The sequence below is a fragment of the Herpailurus yagouaroundi genome, unplaced genomic scaffold (genome assembly GCF_014898765.1).
Source record: "Herpailurus yagouaroundi ecotype Mexico unplaced genomic scaffold, PumYag 197, whole genome shotgun sequence".
NCBI classification, from domain to species: Eukaryota; Metazoa; Chordata; class Mammalia; order Carnivora; family Felidae; genus Herpailurus; species Herpailurus yagouaroundi.
In genome coordinates, this window is record NW_024412428.1 from 15,895,583 (window position 1) to 15,920,722 (window position 25,140).

General features: G+C 36.2%; 1 protein-coding gene across 5 annotated transcripts in view; it reads right to left on the reverse strand.

Annotated features, from left to right (window-relative positions):
* The window catches only part of TRPC4 (transient receptor potential cation channel subfamily C member 4), a 201,140-nt gene that overhangs the window by 93,294 nt on the left and 82,706 nt on the right, over positions 1-25,140 (reverse strand). For all 5 annotated transcript variants that reach the window (XM_040448277.1, XM_040448275.1, XM_040448272.1 and 2 more), the window contains one exon: positions 14,980-15,498. In XM_040448277.1, coding sequence (XP_040304211.1) covers positions 14,980-15,498 — 519 coding nt within the window. The remainder of the gene's footprint in view (positions 1-14,979; positions 15,499-25,140) is intronic.

The following is a 25,140-nucleotide window of genomic DNA, read 5'->3' on the forward strand; positions in this document are numbered from 1 at the left end:
TACATATGATGGGTTACCTTAATTGGTTTTGAATGTTTAACCAGGTTTATATACCTGGGATAAATCCTGCTCAGTTGCAGTCTATATAACTCTTTTGATAGATTATTGGGTTTGATTTGCTAATATTTTGTTGAGGAAAAAGGTTGCTTTCAAGAATATAATTAGAATTCAATTTTCATCATAATTCTTAAGAGTTTGCCTTGATTATTTGATTTACTTATAAGATTTTTGTCTTAAAGATTAATATTTGAGTTTTCTGGTTTTCAGGGTCTGGCATCATTGGTATAAGACTATTTTTTTAGGTTAGTTGATTTTTTCAAGACCTTCATTCCCTCAAACCTATTCCCTTACGTTTATCATATATTTCCTTTCAGTGTTACCATATTTAAAATAAATAATAACATTAGTCTCATAAAGTCTCAGTCAAAATTATATAAGAAAGTTGTGAATAATGCTTACACTATAATGAACATACATATATTCTATGGAATTTGTATAATATCTATTAATACATTCAAAGTAGTTTGGTAGTGCTGCCATTAAAAAAAAGTACCATAGGCTGGATTTCTGAAACCACAGAAACTTATTTTATCACAGTTCTGGAGGCTAGAAGTCCAAGATCAAGGTGTGGACAGATTTGTTTTCTTCTATGACCGTTCTTCTTGGCTTACAGATGGCGACCTCCTCACAATGTCCTCGCCTGGCTTTTCCTCTGTATGTGTGCATATGGTATCTTTCTCTGTATGTGCAAATTCCCTCTTCTTATAAGGACACCAGTCAGATTAGATTAGTGTCTGCTTTACGGGCCTCATTTTAACTTAATTACCTCTTGAAGGCCATATGTCCCAATAGAGTCACATTTTGAGATACTGGAAGTTAGGGCTTCAGCATTATGAATTTTGGAAGAGGGGGGCATAAATCATCCCATAAAAACATTCCACCTAATTGCTGTAGACATTATTGAAATTGTCTTCCAAATAATATTAAAGTAATAGGATTTGGGTGATGCATTGGATCTTCTGTACCTTCTATAGATGACAAATGTGGGACTGACATAACATGATAAAGATAACATGTTAAAAGTAAAATAACTTACTGATACCACCCAGAGTTAGTGTTTTTACAGATTTATTATTGTTACTTCCCTGACTGAAAATTTATCACCAGGTGAATGAGAAAAAAAAAAGTTCAAATTCTTTCGGAAAGCCAGGAACTGCCAATACCACAAATATCTCATATGCTGAATATTGCTCTCTACAACTGCCCCCCTCCACTACTTTTCTCTGAGTATCTCAAAATTATTTGCTTATGAAGGCCTTTCTAACAATTTTTGATTGCCTATTGTGAAAGCAGTTCAAACCACAGCAATTTCAACATATTTTGCATGAAAATTTAGTGGAGCATTTCTTGATGTATTAGAGCAAAAAAAGCATCATCAATGTTCTTTCACTGCTTAACTAGGTAATTTGGTTCAGTGCAAGTAATGAAGTGTAGTTAATATGGTTAGTTAAAAAAAATCTCTTGCTGTAGTTTTCTTATAATTAAATCATTCTCTAAATGCTAAGCAGCATTTCTCCCATTTGTTTCTATGTCGATAATTTATAATATATTAAATGCCTGGTTAAATTAATTAAAATATTAATATTTCCTATGAAGTCTATAGAAATTGCTTCACCTCATTTAGATTAATTATACTTTAATTTTCAAAAGTATTAAACATTTCCATAACATGGTATCTTATCTATTTGTACACACACACACACACACATACACACACACATACACACACTCATCTGAAATACAAGTAATATGTTAGGCAACCTTGATCCATCTGAAACCTAAGAAAGTAAAAAATGGTCTCAGAGAAGTTGATAAATGTCACAGTATTCAGGCATTAAATCTTTTGCATGATACTTATAAAGGAGTCCTCAGGCCTTTTCTCAGATAAGTTTGCCTTTATTTTCTCACACTTCTACCTGGAGTAGTTATGCGATTGATTGATCCCAAATTGAGTATGACAGGTAAATATAAAAGTGCAGCTGCATTAACTCTAACAAGAACTGATAATTGAAAGCTTAAGGGTGAGGATAAAGACTTCAAAACTATGAAAAAGATAGATGTCTTTTATCATTTCATAGGGGCTAAAAAAGCTATGAATATCGGTGTTTAAAAAACCTTAAGCTTACAACTAGACCATGGAGTGTGATAACTGAGGTTCATTCCAAAGCTCTGAATTATAAAGAAAGGGTTAATTACATATTTTATATTTTTAGCCAATGGTTTTCATACAAATTGATTACACTGTAAGCAAAAAAGTGTTGTTGCTTAAAATTCAACTGTTTGGAACATTATTTGCATTACTTTTAGGTCTCTTCATTCTCCAATATTCTTAGATAACCGTTTTTCTTGCCTATTCATTCACTGTCCTTTTCAAAATGGTTTGCCAGGATTCTAAGACACTCAATCTGCACAGTCACCATATAGAAGCTAGATTACTGGCCTTATCACAAAGGCCACTGCTGTTTACACTGTCCTGGGATATTGATCATTTTACCTTGACAGAAAAAGCTGCAAAACTCAAATCTCTGCCTGTAGAGCCAGAGTCCCAGCCAGAACTGTGTCAGCAACCAGTGGCCCATGAAGAACAATAAAATAGTAAGTAAAACCGGAATGGAAAAAGATGAGAAAGTACATAGGAAGGACAAAAAATAAAATGGTTCGATACAATAATATCTCAGTTATATTTTAATAGCCATTACAGCTTCCTGGCACCTAAGCTGTAATCATATGATCAATGCTATGTAAATAATATATATAGCCATTTGTTGGAACAGAAATGAGTCAAAGTGAATAAGAGATAGAGATGGAAATTAATCGATGTTGTTAAAAGTACTTTATTTTATTTTATGTTATGTTAAATATTTAGTCAAAATAATTAAAAGCAAAATCATACAAAATAATTGTATTTTTGATAGGCTTGTCTAAATATTATTTAATACTATATCCTTTCCACCTCAAGGGAGCTGTTTACTTTCTTTTGTCCTTCCCTATGGTATTTACCAGTGCCATAAACACAAGGGACAGAAAACAAAAATTACACGCAAGACTTTGTTCCTTTCTCCTCACCAATGATCAAGTCATTCTGTAGCACAGACTGGGTGGCTTAAACAAGAAACATTTATTTCTCATGGTTCTGAAGGTTGGGAAGTCTAATGTACCACAGATAAGGTGTTTGGTGAGAACCTCATATTCTTTCTGTATTCTCACATGGTGGAAAGAGGACGAGGGAGTTCTCTGGAGCATCTTTTATAAGGGCACTAACCCCATTCCTGAGGGATCCCCTCTCATGCCTAATCACCCGCCAAAGGCCCCGCCTCCCAATACCATCACATTGGGGTTAGGTTTCAAAACATGAATTTTTTGAGCGAACATAAACATACAGTCCATACAGTGGACCGGGGATTTGGACAGGGCTGGGTTGGTTGATTCTTCTGTTCTACGTGGTAAAAACAGAAGTTACTCAGCAGGACTCAGCTAGAAAACGGCCGGGTGTGCATGTGGGTACGGAGAGGGGGATGGTCAAAGCTGGCTTTTCTTACAACTCTTGTCACTGCAGTGAAGGGTTGGAAGGCTGGTCTCCACTATGACTATCAGTAAGCATGATTATGTGACTACTCATTGCCTGTCCAGTGTGGTGGCCTTAGGACAGACTTCTTACATGGCATCTCAGGTTTCCCACAGAGCTTACATAGAAGCTGCAAGGCTCCTGACAACTGAGCCTTGGGAGTTACAAAAAGTCACTTCTGTTGCATTCTGTTGGTCAGGCAAGTAGCCAAGGCAGACTCTGAGCAGAGAGAAGGGTAATTAGAAGGCACCTCAATTTGCAGCCATCTCTCATCTACCACATCAAGCTTTGGAGATGATGGATATAAAATAATCAAGGATGGCTCAGGTTTCTAGCATGACTAACTGGGAGTGCCTCCTACTTATCAGAGATGACATAGGAGGACCAGGCTTAAAGAGAAAGATAACGACTTCATCTTTGGATAATAAGAGTTTGAGAAAATAATAAAGGTAATATTGATTTATATAGTTAAATCACAATTAAATAGCACAGGATTTTATAAAATTCATATGCCTTTGGGACCTAATCTTTGTGTTTTCTTCTCTCATCTTCTATCACACCCCTGACTTGTGATCCTTTTACTCAGCACTCCTCTGTTCCAAGCACTGGGCTTCCAGTGCTAATCAGGTCAGAAAAGATGATACGTAGACAGGGGAGGGAGGCAGATAAAAAAATAATTAAACACACAAATGAATAAAATGATTTCAGATTTTGTTAAGGGCTAAGAAGGTAATAGCATTGTGATATGAAAGGAAATAACTAAGGGTGTGGGGGGAGGAAGAGGGTAGTAATTAGATTGGGTGTTCTGGAAGTCTTCACTGAGGTGATAATATGAGCTGAGACGTCACAAAGAAGCCATCCACACACACCAGGTAGAGGGAAAGGCTGGAGAGAGGCCATGGGGTGGCGATGAGGACAGAGGACAATGAAGACACTCTCTGCTCTCTTTCTTGCCTCCATGATCTGCACACATGATCTGTAACGTCTTGTTTTGACTTCTTTGCTTGGGTGACTCCTATTTTTCTACTGACACTCAGTTAAGGCACTTTCTTTTCCAGGAAGCACTCAGCGGAGTTAGGAACCAATTTCCAGGGCTTTAGGAAGGCAGCTCCACCATAGCTTTTGTGACCCACACCGAGACAGCCATTCATTTATCTTCCATCCTTCCCTAATAATCTGGTAGTTATTTTGAGGGCAAGACTTTTGTCTTTGATTTCAGCATCACCAGCGAGTAGCAAACAGTAAGGGCTCTCTTCAATGAGTAAGTGATGACCAAATAAGGAAGGGAGAAAGGGAGGGAGGGGCAGAAATGAAGAAACATCAGGAGTGTTCTTATAAGAGGAGGTAACATATGAAGTGTTAGTGAGATCTGGCTACGGTGATAGTTTTAGTTCATGGTCAGCATTTGCTGCATGGTTAAGTACTGCAATGCATACACGTGGACTTTATTTTATTATCTAAGTAAGAGTAAAATTCCAGATTCTAGGAAACTTCTAGAAGAATTCTAAACTTGGCCTAGGGCTTGCTGTCACCTCCATTTTTGGCACAGAATAGAAACTCTGTAAACATTTGTGGAATTAATGGTACCTGGAGGGAGAAAGAGCATCTCTTGGCCAGGGCCCCTGACCCTCCTCTGCTAGCTTCCTTGTGGGTTTACTGCCAACAAGATTTCTACCCTCCGCCCCCTCCTGCCCCCACAAGCTGCCCACCAGGTAAAGAGGAGAATGTGGCCAAAGAGCTTCCAGGCTGCATGTCCCAGAGCCTCCAGGAAAAAGTTCCTGAACTTAGAGAATGCCATGGAGAAAAACAATAGTGTCTATCATTTAAAACTGAAGGAGTCCTGTGGTCAAAGGGAAAGCAGGCCTTTTTACAAACATTCAGGAAGCAGACAGCCTGGGAGCTTGAGTCAAGATGAAGGTAAAAAGAAAACCATGGAGGAAGAAGGCCTTAGTTTTTTTGCTGTGGCTGCAGAGGGCAGGCCACTGTGTTCTCCTAAAGCTGAAGGAAAAAAGGAAACGGAAAGTTACAGAAAGCTCAAGAAAATAATCCTATGTGACTGTTTCACCAGTTCTGTACTACCTAGAAGCAATCTGTAAACTTAACACAGCTTCAGAATCATGAATCACCAAATTACAGCACAGGCATCCCAGAGGGTTTTACTGTACATTGCTGATTCCAAGAATTCAAACAAACAAACAAACAAACAAACAAACAAACAAACAAAATAACCTCTATTTAGAAAAGTTGTGACTGTTCCTCATATGGTCAAAGCAAGGGTAAGGATAAGCTAAAAAGTTTCCTCTCTGATGCATAATTTATAAGGGACCTTGAGCAGAAGTTTGTATCTCAAAGCCATCAACATTTCTTGTGAACAGTGTTTCTGTTTTATAGATTTCCAAGACAATCTACTGGGTTTTTGTAATTTTCTGGGAAATAATGTTGGTTGGAATAAGCTGTTAAGTGGGTAATTTCAAAAACTGGTAACTCTTAGTTTTGCTTAGTGATTAGAGACAGAGAAAATATGAGCAGTGATAATGACCCAGGAAAAATAACCCTGAGATGTAAATGTGAATTTTGTGCAAAAGAAACAAAAGAAATGGATCTCCATTTAAAAGATCCCATCTCAATAATGGAAAACAGGTGACCTTACTGCTACCCTTGCCTGTCAATCATCATGGAGATGGAAGGACCAGTTTCATACAGAAGAGTAATTCATTTGAATACTGAGAGAAGGTGTCTGATACACAGTGGATTTTTCAAAGCTATTATCATTAAATTTATGTTTTTAGTTTATATCTGTGGCAAATGAAAGCTACATTGAAAGTGTTGCTAATCCTGAGGGTATTTGCATTTTTGTCAGGTGAATAGAAGAATATACCTCTTTGAAAATAAATTGCTCAACCCTTTCCTTTTTGTACTTATTTAAAGCAGGATCAAATAAAAGCTACATTTTATATCTAATTTAAAGTTAAGACTAGCTATTTTACATTTCATAAGATATTCATCTGTCACTTGCTCATGAATGCAGTTTAAAAGGATAAATTTATACAATGTTTTGGACATATACAATTTAATATTTAATTGTGGGAAAAGCCTAATCATTTTCAGATTCGAATTAGAAGAAAGTGGTTGCATATCATTAAATGAGTTGCAAAAAAGAAACAAAACCCTTGAACCTTTGAATTCCAAGCTTTAAAAACCTAGTGTTAAATTAAATGCCTAGTGACCTGTCATAGTTCTGTCAGCCAGGCTGGTGAGTCCTGAACAGGCATTTGCTTCAGCCATGACACAGAAGCAGGTCCAAGAATGTTTGGTCCCTACTGGGCTGAGGCACGGGAGGGAGTCTGTGAGCCATGTTGTCTCCGCTTGGCAACAGCAGGTGTGAACATATACATGAGAACAGAGAGGCAGAGGCCTAGAAATCGGTCAGTGAGCTTGCTCAGGAGAACAGTGGGAAAGAGAATTCAGCTGGAGGAATGCTGCTTTTTATCACTTTCACAAGTCTCATAGTTATTTGTAGCACTCAGTGTACCCTTATGCATTCAAATCCTACTGTATGCCTCACTTTTTTAATGAGTGCTATGATTCAGTTCCTGATTCTGAGGTGCAGCAGGATGGTGATTCCAATGCCTAACATATATTGAAAAACGCAAGCCGGAAGAACAAATTCAAATCAAACCCATATACAATATGAGTTACTTCTGAAAGTCTATAATGGAAGCATTAGAATATGGACAACCTTAAGGGTTGGAATAAAATTTATACATTATATATTTTTGATGAGAGTGTATGGTTTAATATAAATGGGTCAGTGTACTGACTATACCGATAGACTGTAAGAAGGATAAACTTATCTTTGACATATAACAATGTAATGGGAGCCACGAAGCTTAGATGACTATTCGTTACAAATATTAAAATGTTTAATGACGAAGCCTACCCTTTTTGCTGCATAGTATACAACAGGATGATGCATAGCATTTTCCTGTATGTGTTTGGTCTTTCATATTGGGGGCCTATGAGGGGATAAAAACAGTGACAATGATAGTGATAGTAATAATTAATAATAATAGGTAGCTACCCTTTCCTGGGTAAATATACCAGGAAGTATGCTAAAGTCTGGGCTTGCATTATCTTGAAAAACGAAACAGAAACAAAGTACAAGAAACAAAACACCTTTCCTAGTGCTGTAGGCATTGTACTGGAGGAAGTAAAACTAAAGGCAAGTTCAGTTGGAGAAATAAAATGTGAAAACAAGAAGCAAAGCAACATGCACAATAAAGCTACCATAACAAGAGAAAGCAATAATTAATTTTGACTTGAGAATAGATGAAGGGAAGCCTTCCCACGGAAAGTGGTATTTGGAAAGAGATCTGAAGGACATAAATGTTTTCAAAACAGTTCAAAAAACAGTGAAGAGAGAAAAAGGAGAGGAACATGGTAAATAAAATCAAATTGAATTCAAATAAATCAGTATATGTTAAATAAGTAAACCAAACAGTGGCAAAGGTATTTTCAAGTTTACTTATACAAATGAGTCTCAAAGTTATTTCAGTAGGGGAATGTCAGTTATGAGGAAAGCATCATATGGAGTACCTTCTCATTTTTCTCCCTAGCACTACTCTCTTTGCCATTCTCCTACAGTAGTTATTTGATGTCCATGAGACAGTGTCTCTATAGGATGAGGTGTTTTTCCCTCCAAGTCATCCATACTTTGATGTGGAATTTACCAGGCACAAGGAAGTTATGAAAGCTATATTTTAGACACCATAAACTTGAACCAGAGTGAAAAAGGAGGCAAACACAAGATTAAAAAACAACCAATTGTTAATAATAATAATAATAATAATAATAAGTGATCAGCTCCTCTGCCTACTTTGTAGCAAAAGCAAAGCTTTGCATGGCTGCAAGCCAGCCATCCAAATCTGCTGTAGGAGACAGCCATTGTTGGCCAGTGCCATCCCAAGGTTTTGAGACAAAAGCCAGGGAGCAACATTGTCATTGATTTCTCTGTGATTTTCTTGTCAGAGATGGGCAGTGATGTATCCTTGAGGATTGACAGTTTCCAAAAAAAAAGTACATACTTAGTGCTATTTTTCCTTAACTACTACTGGCATCTGACTACGGATCTCCAGAGGGAGTTTCTCTTGTAGATTTCAGGTAGATAGAGGGCATGGGTAGTATGTTTTATTCATTTTTAATATGAAATCCATACAGTAGCTAGTCCAAATTTGAACATTTATTGCTCCTTTTCAAATAAAATTTGAATTAAAAAATTTTTGGCACTATAAACTTACCATTAAAGAGTTTATAGAATAACAACAAAACTTATGATATACAGTTAAGTCTGGTTGTAGGCAGTTTTAAGAACACAAATTTCCTGGGGCGCCTGGGTGGCTCAGTCGGTTGGGTGTCCGTTTTGGCTCAGGTCATGATCTCGCAGCTTGTGAGTTTGAGCCCCGCGTGGAGCTCTGTGCTGACAGCTCGGAGCCTGGAGCCTGCTTCGGATTCTGTGTCTTTCTCTCTCCCTCTGCCCCTCCCCCGCTCACACTCTGTCTCTCTGTCTCTCAAAAATAAATAAACATTAAAAAAATTTTTTTAAAAGAATACAAATTTCCTTTGTTTCTGCTCCATTTATTATTTAACTGCTCCTCCCATTGACCAACCTTCTTTTATTTTTGTTTTTGTTTTTTGCATGAATCTCTTCTTTTATATATATATGTGTGTGTGTGTGTGTGTGTGTATGTATATATACATATATATATACACATATATATACATATATATGTGTATATATATGTATATATATATATATACAATTTATTGTCAAGTTGGCTAACATACAGTGTATGCAGTGTGTTCTTGGCTTGGGGAGTAGATTCCAGTGATTCATCACTTACATACAAATCCCAGTGCTCATCCCAACAAGTGCCCTCCTCAATAACCATCACCCATTGTCCCCGTCCCCGCCTTGTTCCCTCACCCCCATCAACCCTCAGTTTGCTCTCTGTATTTAAGAGTCTCTTATATGCCCAATCCTCTTTTGATGCCCTCCCCTTCACATCCCTTTCTCTCCCACCCAGGGGATCCCCTGGTTGTGTTAGGACTATATTCTCTGTGGTTCCCCTGTCCCCAAACCTACCCCATAGGTCTCCTTTCTGACAGTAGGTTTGGTTCTTGATTCCACATCAAGCAGTTTTGAATAAATCAAGAAACATAAAATCATAAATCTTGAGGGCTTTAAAGACCTTTGATTCTGGAGTGTTTGGAATCAACTGAGTTCACCATGCTATGGATGGCATCTGATTGACATGAATCTCTTCACATTTCTCTCATTGCTCCATGACAAGATAAACAAAAGATAAGAAGGACTGTTGAAGTGTTGATTTTTCTCCTGACTCTTTAGCAACTCTATTAGTTAATTTATAAGACAGAACCCAGATTAGTACCAAACTTTAAAGTTAATGTTGCAAAGCTGTTTCATACTTTCACAAAAAGGAAAATTAAGTTGAAAAGAAATATGCTGTTGACTATGTACAGATTATTTTTTTCACTTTAATTTGAGAGAGTGATAAAAAGATTGAGTTGTACTGCTTTCACACAAAATAATGTATTTCACTGCTTTCTATTATTATTCATCATCTAGGCTTCTTTAATTTGGACTAGTTACTTCACAATGTGTTCAGTCATGTGCAACTGAAACTAGGTAAGGTCTTTACTGTGAAAATATGTAAGGAATGCAACAAGCTCTCCACACACATGCACTCATCTTACAAATATTAGGAAAGAACAATGACAACATACAAGTGATTTTTAACTGCCATAAATTCTGTATCTGCAAAAATCATACCAGGAACCAAGAGACTAGTTCCTTGTTGAAAACATGTCTTCAATCATGCTCGCCTTTATCTAATACACAGGAAGAGAATCTGTTCCAAGGAGGTGGATGCTTGGCTCTGTTTTTTTCCAGCTTCCTTTGACACTATTCATTTTGATAAGTCACATTGGAATGGGGTTCTGGCTTCTAGTCCCAGTGAAGGGGACTTTCCCCGCTTTTTCCTCAGAGTGAGACTAAAGAGATTATTTTTTGAAGGAAAAAAAAAGTGGGTTAAGGAAGATAGGAAAAGGATTTCTGCCCTCTTTGAAGAAATCAAGTGCTTTATCACAATGCAAAAATTAAAAAAAATCTTAATGTTGAAATGCTTGGCTAAATTATGAAGAAGCTGAGTCATGAAATAAACTCATGTGCTCAACTGAACTAGGCTAGGACCTCCACTTTGATCAGATTTACCCCATGTTCATGGGGATGATGTCTAGGTGAAGGCAATGGTGTGTGATGGTTAGAGTGGCTTGCATAGGTAAGACCTGGATTTGCACCCAGACCCCAACATTTAACAGTGTTAACAATGCACATCATTCAACACTCAAATTCCAGGAAAACAAAATCATACTTTATAGGTTTGTTTTGGAGGTTTCAGTGTAATAAACCATGTTAACAACTGTAAAAGGTGAAATGAAATAGAGTCACTTAGGTCAAGAGGTTTTAAAAGGGACCTGGGAGGCCATTAAAGAGGTAGGCTTTATGCATGTACTCACGAGGGTAGAACTGTTAACTTTTGAACTGGGCCAAAGCGCAAATATTCCAAGGACTCTGCAGGGGAAATCTGCAACTTGCTATCATAATGGACTTTTGCTTAGTGATGGCCATAGCAACCAATTATGTTTAGTCAAGATTAGTTCTCTGCCATCAGCACCTATCAAACGACTTATCCAAGCATTCCTTTCTGTCTTTAAAAACCATTGACTTTTGTTCCCTGGTTCCCTAGAATGCAATTTGGGTTGTTACTCAAATCTGTGCTCCCCAGGTTGCAATTCTGAGACCTCAAATCAATCCTTTTATTTTATTTCAGTTTTGCCTCTTTTCTTGGCCGACACAACTTAACCCAGTTCTTAACATATATTGATTTTGAATTGCTGGCCACTAGATTATGTTTATTCTACTAGTATATGGTCAATACAATTATAGCATCATTACTCCAGTATTCATAGAAACAATAAAATCCTCTCTATGCCTATAAAAATATCTGTGATATGCAATTAACGCAGGCCTTTCTTTTTGGATGATATTACAGAAATACCAGAACAAGTCTGCAATCAAGTCCCAGCAACATGAATTGTTTCAGTATTTGAATTCATAAGAAGGCTGTTATTAGGTAATTAGGTAACAATGCAATTTAGTCAGACAAAGAAATATGCAGGGAACCTTCCAGAATTAAGAGATTCTGAAACTTCATTCAGGTGCATTCATTTTGAACACCTTCTATCTGTCAGAACTGAAGTATGACTAGTAAATAAGATAAATGTGTTCCTGGCACTCACACCTGGAGGAGAAGAGAGAAATGATCAGGGTTGATCAGGGTAAAAATGCAATGCAAAATAGAATGTGTGGAATGAGGGCATTTATCCAAGAGATTCTATGGAGGGGGATTGCTTCAAGGAATCTCCCTGTGGGAGGGAGGACCTGAGATGAGCTTGAAAAAGTGAGTAGAACTTAGCCATGTGAAGATTAATAAGAAGGCATTCCAAAATCGTAAGAGACAGACCAAAGACAAACCTCGAATGTCTTTAGACTAAAACTAGGAAAACTTGTGATGAAAAGACACAAGGCAAGACACTTATGCCAAAGCACAGTTTCATTTAAGATACACGATCTTAACAGAACACCTTACATCAAATCTTCTGAAGTCAATGATACAACTCTGTAAGAATTTTGTTTTAATTTTTTTCTCCATTGTAATTTGGAAAGAGGAAAAGAGAAAATGCAAATGCGGTCTTTTAAAAATGTATCTTTTAAAAGATATTACTAATTCTTATTTTCTTGTCACATGTTACGAGTTTTTAGCCGCCCTTCATCCTGTTGTATCATTAGGGTTGATCAGCCTCCAATTCCACAACTTCATATTAGCAAAAGGTATAAACATCTTGAAAGAAGTCTTAAGAAATCATCAAACTCTTTCTATAGCTTTGCTTCTGACATCTCTAAGGACTTAATTTGTCACTTTTTGTTTAATAGGCTTTGAAGTTAAGCATGTGTTGTGTATTTCTGAAATATACAAAAGAGCCTAGGCAAAAAAACAACAAACATGTTTACTAGGAATGAACATTTTTAGTGGTGCAGAAACAAAACTGAGAACAGTATATATTGAACATTTTATTGTCTCCCTGTAATAGGCTATAAGCTCTAGGGCACAACCACATCACAATGGAGTCCCAAGTGCCCTGAGCATTGCCTGCCGTGTGTTCTATAAAAATCCAGGGGCACCTGGGTGTCTCAGTCCATTAAGCGTCCAACTCTTAATTTTGGCTAAGGTCACAGGTCATGATCTGGTTCATGAGATTCGCCCCGCTTCAGGCTCTGTGCTTATAGCATAAAGCCTGCTTGGGATTCTCTCTCTCCCTCTCTCTCTGCCCCTCCCTGGCTCATGCATATGCATGTGAATGCTCTTTCTCTCTCTCAAAATAAAGAAACGTTAAAAAATATGTTCAAAGAGTTAATGACCGAATGAATGAATGAATGAATGAATGAACAGAATGCATAAAAATGATTTGTGATTAAAAATATACTCAGATGTTAATATGTTAGAAATTCAGATTAAAATTTTTTGTCTTGGACAGCCTTTTGACAGGAATTGGGCAGCTTAGCTTCATTTGATGAAATGTCATGTAGTATTTAATTATGAGGGTCTGGTAAAAGACTCTATGAGTATTTTGTTCCAGTGCTTTCACAAAAGTCATTGTGGCTAGAGACAAAGTTAAATCAGTTATATCAGGACCAAATCAGTGAAGGCATAAAACAAAGGTAAGTTGGTTCACTAACTGCAGAGGGAACAAAAACACAACAGGTTTTGGGTAGAAACAAAAACAAGCAACCAGCTGCTGCTACTGTGTTCTTTCTTTCATTTCATGGATTTCACATCCTGGGAATTTCATTCCACTCACCATGAGTTCTAATACATGTTGTTACTTTTAGGTATCGTATTTAGTACCTCAAAATCTTTAATCAGGGGAAGTTTTTCATCAGTTTCTTATAGTTGTATATTAAATCTATTCTAGTTCCTTTAAGATATCAAGTCCCTGAGTCCTAAACACAAGAACCGAAAAAAAAAAAAAATTAGCTGATACTGTTGGCATGTCTCAAACTAGCGTGTGTGATTTTGGAATCAGAGGGACTGCACACAAAAGAAGCTACTTCCTTCATTGATAGGGGAAAAGATCATTTTAATTAGTTTCTGGCTCCCATGACAACAGGCCAAAGAACTACAGGAAAAACTCGAGGAAGCAAATTCAGGTATCTTGAACCTTAAATATTTAGTAAGTAGCAGTAGATAAAACAGCCAAGGCTAATGTGAGATAATCAGGGCTAACTTCAAAAGAAATTGAATACGTTTTTTATTCAGAAGCCTCTTTTTCTTTTTCATCTTGCATTATATAGTTTTCTCCAACTATTTTTCTAGAATAGATAATTACTATAATTCAAGCATGAACAGAGAACCAACATTTTCTGAAGACAGAAGTAAATAGTTTTTTTGAGAACTCATTTAACTCAGTGATAGAAACAAAAACAATTATGCTGCGTGATGAATAGAATAGATCTGGGGTTTCTTTACTTAATATTCACTCCATGGAAATTTCATGAGAAATTTATAACTCTTTTGCTGTTAACTTCTTTAACCTCTTATTCCTGACAAATAAAGGAAATAAGCCAGATGTAAGAGAAGTCTTAGTACTTTCATCTGCTGTTGAACTAAGGGCTTTTCTTTTCTTAATAACTTCTAATAATGTATTTTGTTAATATAAATAATGTACTTATAATTTGATAAATACTTATAACTTACTAAGAGCCTTCACACGCATCCCCACATTTATACTTCCTACAAATCTTTGAGGAAAATATTTGGTATATATAAATAAATATAGATAAATATTATAAATGTTAAGTCCATTAAGCAGATGAGAAAATCCAATCTCAAAGAGATCTGAAAAATAACAAGACTGATAAATGGCAGAACCAGAACTTTTAGTCAGAGGAGATTAAATTCATTAGTTTGCCCATTATACCACAGTAAATGTGTACATTTTAACACATAACGCCAAATACCATCACCAGTTATTAAGCCATTTCTTGCCATTCTTCTATGTGTTTTATAATTATTAATCTGGTGAACAACAAATATCATCCACTTACGGTTAAGTAGAAAGTGCTCGAAAACCCAAACTTAATTTTAGAGTACCTGTTTACTTCACCGTTATTACGTCCTATGGCGTTTTGATAAAAAAGTCTGGCCAACACTCACCTCTTTTTGCCGGTACTTTATAGCCAATTTTAGTCTTGCGAGATCATTTCCGCTTTGTTCTTCTATGAGACTACTGTCATCTCTGTAATTAAGAATGATTTCCAGTTCTCTGGAGCTCCTTGTCTGATCCAGTAGGTCCTTAGCGAACTGTTTGCACTGTCGGGACAGCTCTTCATACTCTGACTTGAATTCGTTCTCCACCTTACTCAGTTCCTGAAGCTCCCAACTTAACTGAAAGGCTGTGAGGAAAGGGTCTTCACTTGACAGTGCGATGAGAGAGGGGCTGGCCAAGGCCTTGTAGATGTTGAGTCTTGAGCGTGAATGGCGGAGGCTATCCACATCTGAACTGGAGACGCATTCGACACAGTTACAGCGGACCTCGTGGGGTCTGGGCACCGAAACTCCTTTCTGAACTAAAAGCTTTATTATCTCATAATTATTTGTATGGGCTGCCAAAATGATTGGTGTAATGTCTGGAGTGAATTCAGAGAACTGCTTATCAAGGAGTATGGGAGGCACCTAGAAAAAAGAAGAAAGCAGAGGTGATGAATATTTATTCATTTGTTCAAGCCTGTGAATTTCAAACAGCACGCTATAGCAACGCTGAACAAAGTTCATAAATCTTTTGCCAGGCTTTTTTTTTTTTTTTTAGGGGAGAGAATTTTTTTTTTTTTTTCTGCCAGAAGACAAGAGAAAATTAGAAAAACTTTTCAATATAACGACACATTATTCTTTTTTTTTTTTTTAATTTTTTTAACGTTTATTTAGCTTTGAGAGAGATCCAGACAGAATGAGAGTCGGTTGGGTGCAGAGAGAGAGGGAGACACAGAATCTGAAGCAGGCTCCAGGCTCTAAGCTGTCAGCACAGAGACTGACGTGGGGCTCGAACTCACGAGCTATGAGATCATGACCTGAGCCGAAGTCGGATACTCAAGCGACTGAGCCACCCAGGCGCCCCTAATGACACATTATTCTTATCATATTTGTTTAATCTGAATTATGACATTTTATGAAATCTTAAAATAAGGGGGTTATGGGAACTCTTTACTTGATGAAAGACTTTCTTGCTTCCAAGTTATTTCCTGACTGGCAATCTTTGCTTTCCTTTCCTGGAGGTATGGACTCCCTAAATAATGAAGAAATACACTGAAAAATAGTTAATGATTTGTTTTAAACCCAAGCTTTTCTTGTGCAACAGAAGTCTTTTAGTTCTGCAGTATTTTTTTTCTTTGTATATTGTTTGTTTATCTACTGAATTCGTAAAATCAAGCCTCTGATTACAGGTGGCAGTAGAAGTTAAGAAGGCCAGCCTCAGGCTTTCTGTTTTTATCTATCGCTCTATAGTATATCTTCCAGAGGGCAACAGGTGCTCCATTGCAAACATCACCATCTTAGCAGAAGGAAATGGTTCCCAATGAATCAGGTCACCAGTGTGTTTACGTGCAATTTCCTTTGGGTTTTACTCTAGGAATGGTAGTGACAAAAATAATAGAATAGGCACGATTTAGTCAACATCCGTTAGGTACATTAACCCTCAATATTTATCATTCACATGTTATAGATGTGATTCCTCAGTGAGGAAGACCTACTATATGATCCCAGCTCCACCTGTCTGACATCTCACCCTCTATGTATTACCCTACACCACACCCCCTTCCAATTTTTGGTTTAACAGTTCTTCCTCTGGGCACAGAGTGATGGAAGGATCTATGAAAATAAATGCTATATAAGGATAAGTTAAGCAGGCATGGCAGAAAAAACGATGACTAAAATATGCTGTAAAATATGAAGGAAACCATAGAAGGATCAAAAGCAAAACAACTGTGGGGAGAAAAGCAAAACTCATGTGACACTTTAATTATACTACTTTTAAACAGAAGTATACTCTTTATATGAGAACAATTAAACCTGTATGCTTCTAATTTATCTGACCATTTAGAATATCTCTTTGTTTTGGGGCGCCTGAGTGGCTCAGTCAGTTAAGCATCTGACTTCAGCTCAGGTCATGATCTCACCGTTCATGAGTTTGAGCCCCACGTGGGGCTCTGTGCTGATGTGTGCTGACAGCTGGGGGCCTGGAGCCTGCTTCACACTCTGTGTCTCCCTCTCTCTCTGCCCCTCTGCTGCTCATGCTCTCTCTCTCTCTCTCTCAAAAATAAATAAACATTAAACAAACTTTAGAATATCTATTTGTTTTATAAGAAACACCATATAAAAATTAACGAGATGTAGTTGTCTATTTAAAAGGTTATTTAAAATGTATGCAATCAGTTGATAAATATAGTACATACTAGTTTTAAAATGTGATTATAAATACAAAGGAACAATACTGTTGAGATAGCATTATATATTAAAGTGGGGTCAATACACACTTCATTACTTTTTAAGTGAACAGTTTTCACCTTAAATATGAAGTTAATTAAAAATTTATATATTTATTACAAAGAGAAAAATGTCATTACTCAGAACTGAACAAGAAGTGATCTTTTACTAACCAAAACTTTTTTTTTTCTAAGGCAGACACAAGGGAAAACAAAACAATGAAAGTAAATAAGTTCCTATATTAAATGCATATTTTTTATAGTTTTTAAAAAAATATTTATTTTTGAGAGAGAGAGACACAGGGCACAAGCAGGGGAGGGGGCAGAGAGAGGGAGACACAGAATCTGAAGCAGGCTCCAGGCTCTGAGCTGTCAGCACAGAGATCAATGTGGGGCTCAAACTCATGAACAGTGAGATAATGACCTGAGCCTAAGTTGGATGCTTAACCGACTGAGCCACCCAGGAGCCCCTTAAATGTATATTTAAGTGATAGATGCAACTTGAAGTGGGTTCTGAATTCAATGTAATTTCATTCTACATTTCTCTAGGTTTCAAAAGCTGTCAACGATTTTAATTTATTAACCATAAAATTCAACTTTGAAAAATATTTCAAGAAATTTTGTGAAAAAATAAATATGACCATACTAAAAAGTATTCATATTTCAAAGTGTATTTATTTTTAGAGACAGAGAGAATGCGCACAAGTGGGTGAGGGGCAGAAAGAGAGGGGGAGAGAGAGAGACTCCCAGGCAGGCTCCGTGCTGTCAGCATGGGCGGTGCCCAATGTAGGGCTTGAGTCCATCACCATAAGATCATGACCTGAGCCAAAACCAAGAGTTGGACACTTAACTGACTGAGTGCCCAGGCACCCCAAAGGCGTTCATATTTTGCAAGAAATGTCCTAGTATTAGAGATACAGTAAAATAACTGATAAAATATGTGAAAATATACCAAGAATAAATATTCTGTTGATGAGTTTTAATATTCAGTAAATCATTGTGAAATTTTAGTTTCCTAAATATACAGGCATCTTTAATTTTGTCTTTTATAAGGGGATTCATCTTTGAAAATAATTTTTGAGTGAAACTGTTTTATAAGACCGCAAATATAATAATAATTTATTGGTCCATAAAGAACTTTTTTTAATTATGTCATTTTAATTGTCTTAGAGTTTCCTCTTACTCTAAAATGTATTCTAAATTCAACAATAAATTATATGCTGTCTTTACCATTAATTTCTTGATGCCCAGCTGGTCAGAGAACACTAGCCATCGGGGACAGTTTGATCTTAAATGTCCCCACTGTAGGAGTGTGTGGGGCCTCTGACCAGCTGACCAGGCAGGCACACATCAGTGTTTATACATGTCCCAAAGGAAAGGCTCTGGGCTTCTCTTATTCATTAAGGAAAGTAGTAATAAAACAAAAACACTGTTAAAAAATTGCCTGTTACTTGAGTAGTAATTACATGCCTGCCTCAATGATTCCATGGTGTTTGAAAATTGGGAGTTTTCTTACCCTATCATCACTTCTACATTTACTAAGTCGTATTCCTCTGTATGTAAAAATATTCCCCTCCTCCTTTTTATTATTGCGTATCACTATGGACAATGGATTCTTCCGTTATTTTTTAACATGTTGTGATGCATTGCAATAATTATTAATTTTGAACTTATTGAGGTATAAGATACATTTATTAAAATGCACAAATGTTAATGTGATGCTTGATATATTTTTGAAGTGTGCATGCACCTGTGTAACACAACACAGATAAAAATCCAGAAAAGTGACTGCACTTCATGAATCTTCCTCCTGTCACCTCCTAGTCATTTTATTTATTTATTTATTTATTTATTTATTTATTTATTTATTTATTTATTTAGAGAGACAAAGTACAAGTGGGGGAGGGGCAGAGAAAGAGGATCCCAATCCCAAGCAGACTCCCCACTGCCAGAGCAGAGCCTGACGTGGAGCCTGAACCCACAAACCATGAGACCAACAGCGAGATTATGACCTGAGCTGAAACCAAGAGTCAGATGCTTATCTGACTGAGCCACCCAGGTGCCCCCATTACATTTTGTGATCACAAATCTAACTGCTATCACTATGGATTACTTGTACATACTTTTCACTTTATATAAATGAATCATAAAGTATGTACTGTTTACATCTAGCTTTCTTTGTGCAACATCAGCTCTTTGAAATACATCAATATTGTTAGTAATCATTTTTGTAATTTCAAGTCTGCATAATGTTTTCATTTATGAAGATAGGACAATTTATTTAACATTCTCTTCTTGATAACGTTTGTGTGATTTCCAGTTTCTATTTGTGGCCAGGAATATTGCTCCTATGCACATTTTTTGTCCGTGTCTGCTAATACATATCTAGGAATGTAATTTCTGGGTCAAATAGTTTTCTTAAGCAGTTATAGCAATTTTCCTATCACAAATTATACCGGGTATTGCCAATTATCCACCTATAAGTCTATATATCTCCCTATTTGTTTATGCCATTCCTTATGTCAAGAAATCATTTTGAATTCTTTTATTTATTATTTATTATCAAGGATGGGTGTTGAATTTGCCTAAGGCCTTTTCCACCTCTATGGAGATGATTATATAATTGTTCCCCTTACTCCTAAAAATATGGTAAATTAAATGAATGAATTTCTTTACATTGAAACATTCTGCTTTCCTGAAATAAATCCCATTTGGTCAAATGTATAATATTTTTAGTAAGACTAAAATTTTTATTTACATTTTTTGTGTCCATGTTCAGAAGTGAGATTGATTTATAATCTTTACTATGCTGTCTTCAACAAATTTCTGTTTGAATACTGTGCTTGCTTCATAAAAAAGCATATGAGTTCTCTCTTCCTTTGGGAGACAGGGAGATGTGCCACTCAGACCTTTCTTAGAGAGGATTTACTGCCTGCCCGTAAAAAGTGTGGTCTGTTAACAGGCCCCAGCTGTCCACCCCTTCAGGTCCTCCTCAGTTTTGGAGCCCAGGACAATGACTGCACAAGTAAGCTAGACAAGAGCCGAGCTCTTTCCACACAACCTGGGAGACCTCGAGTAGATAAGTTTCCTCTGAGCTCCCCTTTACACTGGCAGGGATTTTTGTCAGTTCTGCATCATGGTCTAATAGCCTCCCTTTCTCAATCCTGCTTCCTCCCCTTTTACTTTCAGAATGTCATTTTCCAATAAATCTTTTGCAATCATCTAATTTTATCTGCTTCTTGAAGAATCCAAGATGTGATTGATCCGTTTTCCACACCGTGGGGGAAAAATAAGTAGCACTGAAATCATCTGATATTTGAACGTTCAAAACTGTCCTGTGAAACCCATCAAGAATGCTCTTCTTTTATGGGATAGTTACTCGATATCGTTTCCTATTTATTGCATACCAATTAGCTTGGCTTTTCTATCAATAATGGGGTCAGTTTGTATAAACTGTATTTTCCTGGGAAGTTATTCAGTTCATCTGAGTTCTTTTGGAAAAGACAGCTATACAAATGGAAGAATTTAGGAAATGCTAGGCTCACAGTGTCCTTCCTGAGGAATCTACTATCGGATGAGATGATGGGGTACATAGAAAAGGATGAACGGTGGGCATTAAATGTATGTAACAGTTCATCAAAGATCAATACAAAGTTAGGAAAATGTACATTTTTAGATGTTCTTAAAAGGAAAAAAAAAAACCGAGAGAGACTGATGGAGAGAAAGGAAGGTATGGAGCAAAAGGGTTTATGCTTAACCAGCTAATAGACCAGAAGCCTTAGTGAAGCAAAAGAGGGACACAAAGGTTTTCTAAAAGGTATTAATATAAAATACAAACTATACTAAATAACAAGAAAATACAGGTTTTGATGACCTTCAAGTCTTCCCCTCCACTATGGCAAAGATACATTTTCCAAAATATTAATCTCTCGGACAATTCCCTTTCTTAAAATGTCACCATGGCTTATAACTACTGGGATTCGATAATTCACTCATACATCAATCAACAAATATTTATTGACTGTGTTGTCTGGCGCTGTATTAGGCTCTGAGAAATTAGGAAACGAAGCTGAAACAGTCCACACCCTCAAAAAGATGACTGTCATACTTGCCACATTGCTGTGTCTCTCAACAAACTGAAAAATGTTTACTAATTCATTATAAATCCACCATCATAATAGCTAACATGTGGAATACTCAGAATAATAAGAAACAAGTGTTTGCAACATCACTTCAGATATAAGTTTTCATTGTTCTGAAAATTTTCTTTTTGTTAAACTTTTTAAAAGTGTTTTTATTTTCGACAGAGAGAGAGAGAGAGAGAGAGAGAGAGAGAGAGAGAGAGCATGAGTGGGGGAGGGGCAGTGAGAGAGGGAGACACAGAATCCAAAGCAGGCTCCAGGCTCTGAGCTGTCAGCACAGAGCCCAATGCGGGGCTCGAACTCACGAACCGTGAGATCATGACCTGAGCCGAAGTCGGTCGCTTAACTGATTGAGCCAACAGGTGCCCCTATTCTGAAAATTTCCCAAGTATTTGCCAAAATCTCAGGGTAGTGTTTCTGTCTTACATTCTCTATAATGGACCAGTAGAGTTAGAATAAACCATTAACTGTGAAAATATGCTATAAACATAAGAATTATTTGGTAACTTTCATTCAGTATTAACAAGAATTTAGTGTTCTGCAACATTTTACATTCCTTAACAAGTAGCAAATACACTGGAAGCTGAAAAATGTAGAATAAGTAGTTCTTTTAGAAATGTTAGAATATTGGGGCTACTATTCTTTTTTTCTAGCTTAGCAAAATGCCTGACAGATAGTATGTGTTCTATGCCATGATGCCGTTTGCAAAGGGTGATGTCATAGAATCAGATGTCTGAGATTTCCATTGAGCAAATGAATCAAGTGCAGATGGCAAAGGAACCGACCACAGAAGGTGAGAAACAATGAAAGGTAAAAGAGGCCCTTCAGTGTTTTGCTCTTGCAGCTTGGACATTTATCAGTTGGTTCAACTTTGCTATGAATTAAATACTCAGAAATTTTAGAAAGTTTAAAATATAAGGCATTGGATCTCAGAAACCCTTAGAAAATCCAGAAAATGGGCTGGCTCCCTCTTTTCCATGCTTCACTTTCAAACCAATCTATGTGGTTCCGACCTCTCTCCTTTGCTTTATACATTATCTTCAAGATGCAACTCCTCCTCTTCCCTCTTGGGGTTCTAATGTTGCAAGTGAAGAGCGTACTTCCCAACATTAAAATAAATAAATAGGTCACTATAGGTGCTAGGTAGCTACTACCTAAAAATGATTTTGATAGAAACATAGTTAAAACATTTTTTTTTTACTTTTCCATTTGGCATAGTTAAGGACAGATGTGCATATCATGAGCATAATACTGTAGATGAAAAATCACACCATGCTTGACTTACTTTGGCTAAAGTAAAATCTATAGACATAAAAGCGTTACACCCAGGCAAATATATATGCATAAAAATTTATAGTCAGATCACTAATAAACAAACAATACATAACATAAAAATTAAAGTTTTTCAAATGTTTGTTTTTGAGAAAGAGAGAGAGAGAGAGAAAGAGAGAGAGAGAGAATGAGCAGGGGAGGAGTAGAGAAAGGGATACAGAGGAACCGAAGGAGGCTCTGTGCTGACAGCAGACAGCCGGGTGAGGGTCTCAAACTCAACGAACCGCGAGATCATGACTGTTGGACACTTAAACAACTGAGCCACCCAGGCACCCACCATTTTTTAAAATATAAATTCAAGTGACTTAATGGCATATTTGACCCAGTAATCTACAACTATAAGTAGAACAGGCAATTAAAAGAGGCTCCTGAAACCAAGTAAATGTTTTTTTTTTTTTTTATATTGCATAACTGTAAGATTGCTCTGGCCTTTCTTCTGTTTAAGCTTTATGAATGAATATTTGTTCAATGCTTTTTGGTCATCCTTACCATACCATTAGCTACATTATTTACCGAATCATTTATGGCACATAACATTAAAAGTGACAAATACATAAGGAAACTATTAACTCATAAATGGATTGCTTTTCTCAAATTTATCCAAATTCTTCACCTTGAAGTGATTCAGCACCAGTCCAAGGCATATAGTTTAAAATCTAGAGTGTGATATTCTACCCAAATATAGATATGTCTCTTTGTCACTAAAATAGATACGTTTGAACTATTAATACTGACATATACATTTCTAGGAGGGAAATTTATCCTAGAGTAACATCCATTCCAATTTAAGAGTATTTATTCCCTTAAATTAAGCATTATTAAAGTGGGTTGCATAAATTGAGTAAAAGAAATTTACTTATATAATATTATTTGGTGTATCCTAAATTACTAAGACTAAATATATCCACGTTCTAAATTGGATATATGCTTACTTAGTTATCTTGTGAATGTTTCTTAATATCTCTGCTATATGAAAAAGAATATCCCCTGTAACATGAAATTTCTATGATTCAGTCAATTTTTAAAAATTCCAGTTGATGGCACTTTAATAGAAAATGTATGAGGCCTTTTTAAAAGCGCTTCAATAAAAACTTGTTGAATTCTTTAGTTTCATCTTCCTTTGGAATCAATATTTTTTATCTAAAGTGTCAAAACCTACATTTTTTAAAACTCAAGATTATGAATATTAAATTTATCTTTTTCATATGCTCAGTCTAACTCAAATCAACAGAAGGGAGTTTCAACTTAGAGTTATGTTTAAAAATTCATTAAATATCAATTATTTAGAATTTGAAATTTTCACACACACATACACACACACACACAAACCAAGTAGTTGTCAAATGAATGAATAAATGAATGAATGAAGAGATGGATGGATGAACAAATGAATGGTTAGGTTACGATCTTATCTAAACAAAGTCAACTTTATTTTAGGCCCATATTGCTGCCTGGAAAGACTAAACAGAATTCAAAATTCTGTGCAGAAAAAATAACTCCCTTCGCTCCTGGTCTCAGCACAGGACCAGATAATGATTTATCGGTATGTTCACAGCTGATCGATAAGAGCAAAGATTCTTGTGCTTTCCACTACTTCTGAGCAGCTGAAAATTTAAAGACATTAATAGTTTGATCTGACATATAAAGAAACCTTAATCCAGAAAATAGTTGTAAAAAGCAGCTTAAAAGGAATCAGGCACTATTATATACATATGGTTCTAAATCAAAGTTTCTTAAATTTTCATGTACCACAGAGTCCTTTGAAAATATGGAGCATCCTGTGGATGCTTATTCAGAAAGAATACTTCTAAACATAAATGCATAATATTATACAGTAAAAAGTATTTAAATATATTTAAAATCTATTTAAAAACTAATATGTGATGTAGTAACACATACTCTTTTCTATTAACGTGCTATATACAAAGACCTATTGGCAGGTAATTAGACTAATTTTGAAATAATGATCAGCATGTAAATATATCAAGTATATGTTAAAATGGTAATATGAGTGGAAAATATCTATGATTTCTACTATTGACAAAGACACAAGAATTTCTAGCAAAACTAACTTTTTGGCCTATGTTCATAATCGAAGGAAATTATATATTCTACTTAGAAGTTAGTAAAAATAAAGATGTATTTTTTTCTCTCCTCGTTCACAGATATCCTTGAGTTTTATCTATTGCATCTTTAAGTTAAGAAGCTCTTCAAGTCTGACTTAATTAGAATTGGAAAGCTCAAATGAGAATTTTAACTGGAAAGCACTAACCAGAGAGTTGTTTTTAAGGAAAGGTAATTAGAGAATTTGAAGGACTTTTTGGAAAGAAAAGAAAGAAAGCATTATTTTTGAAATAAAAAAATTA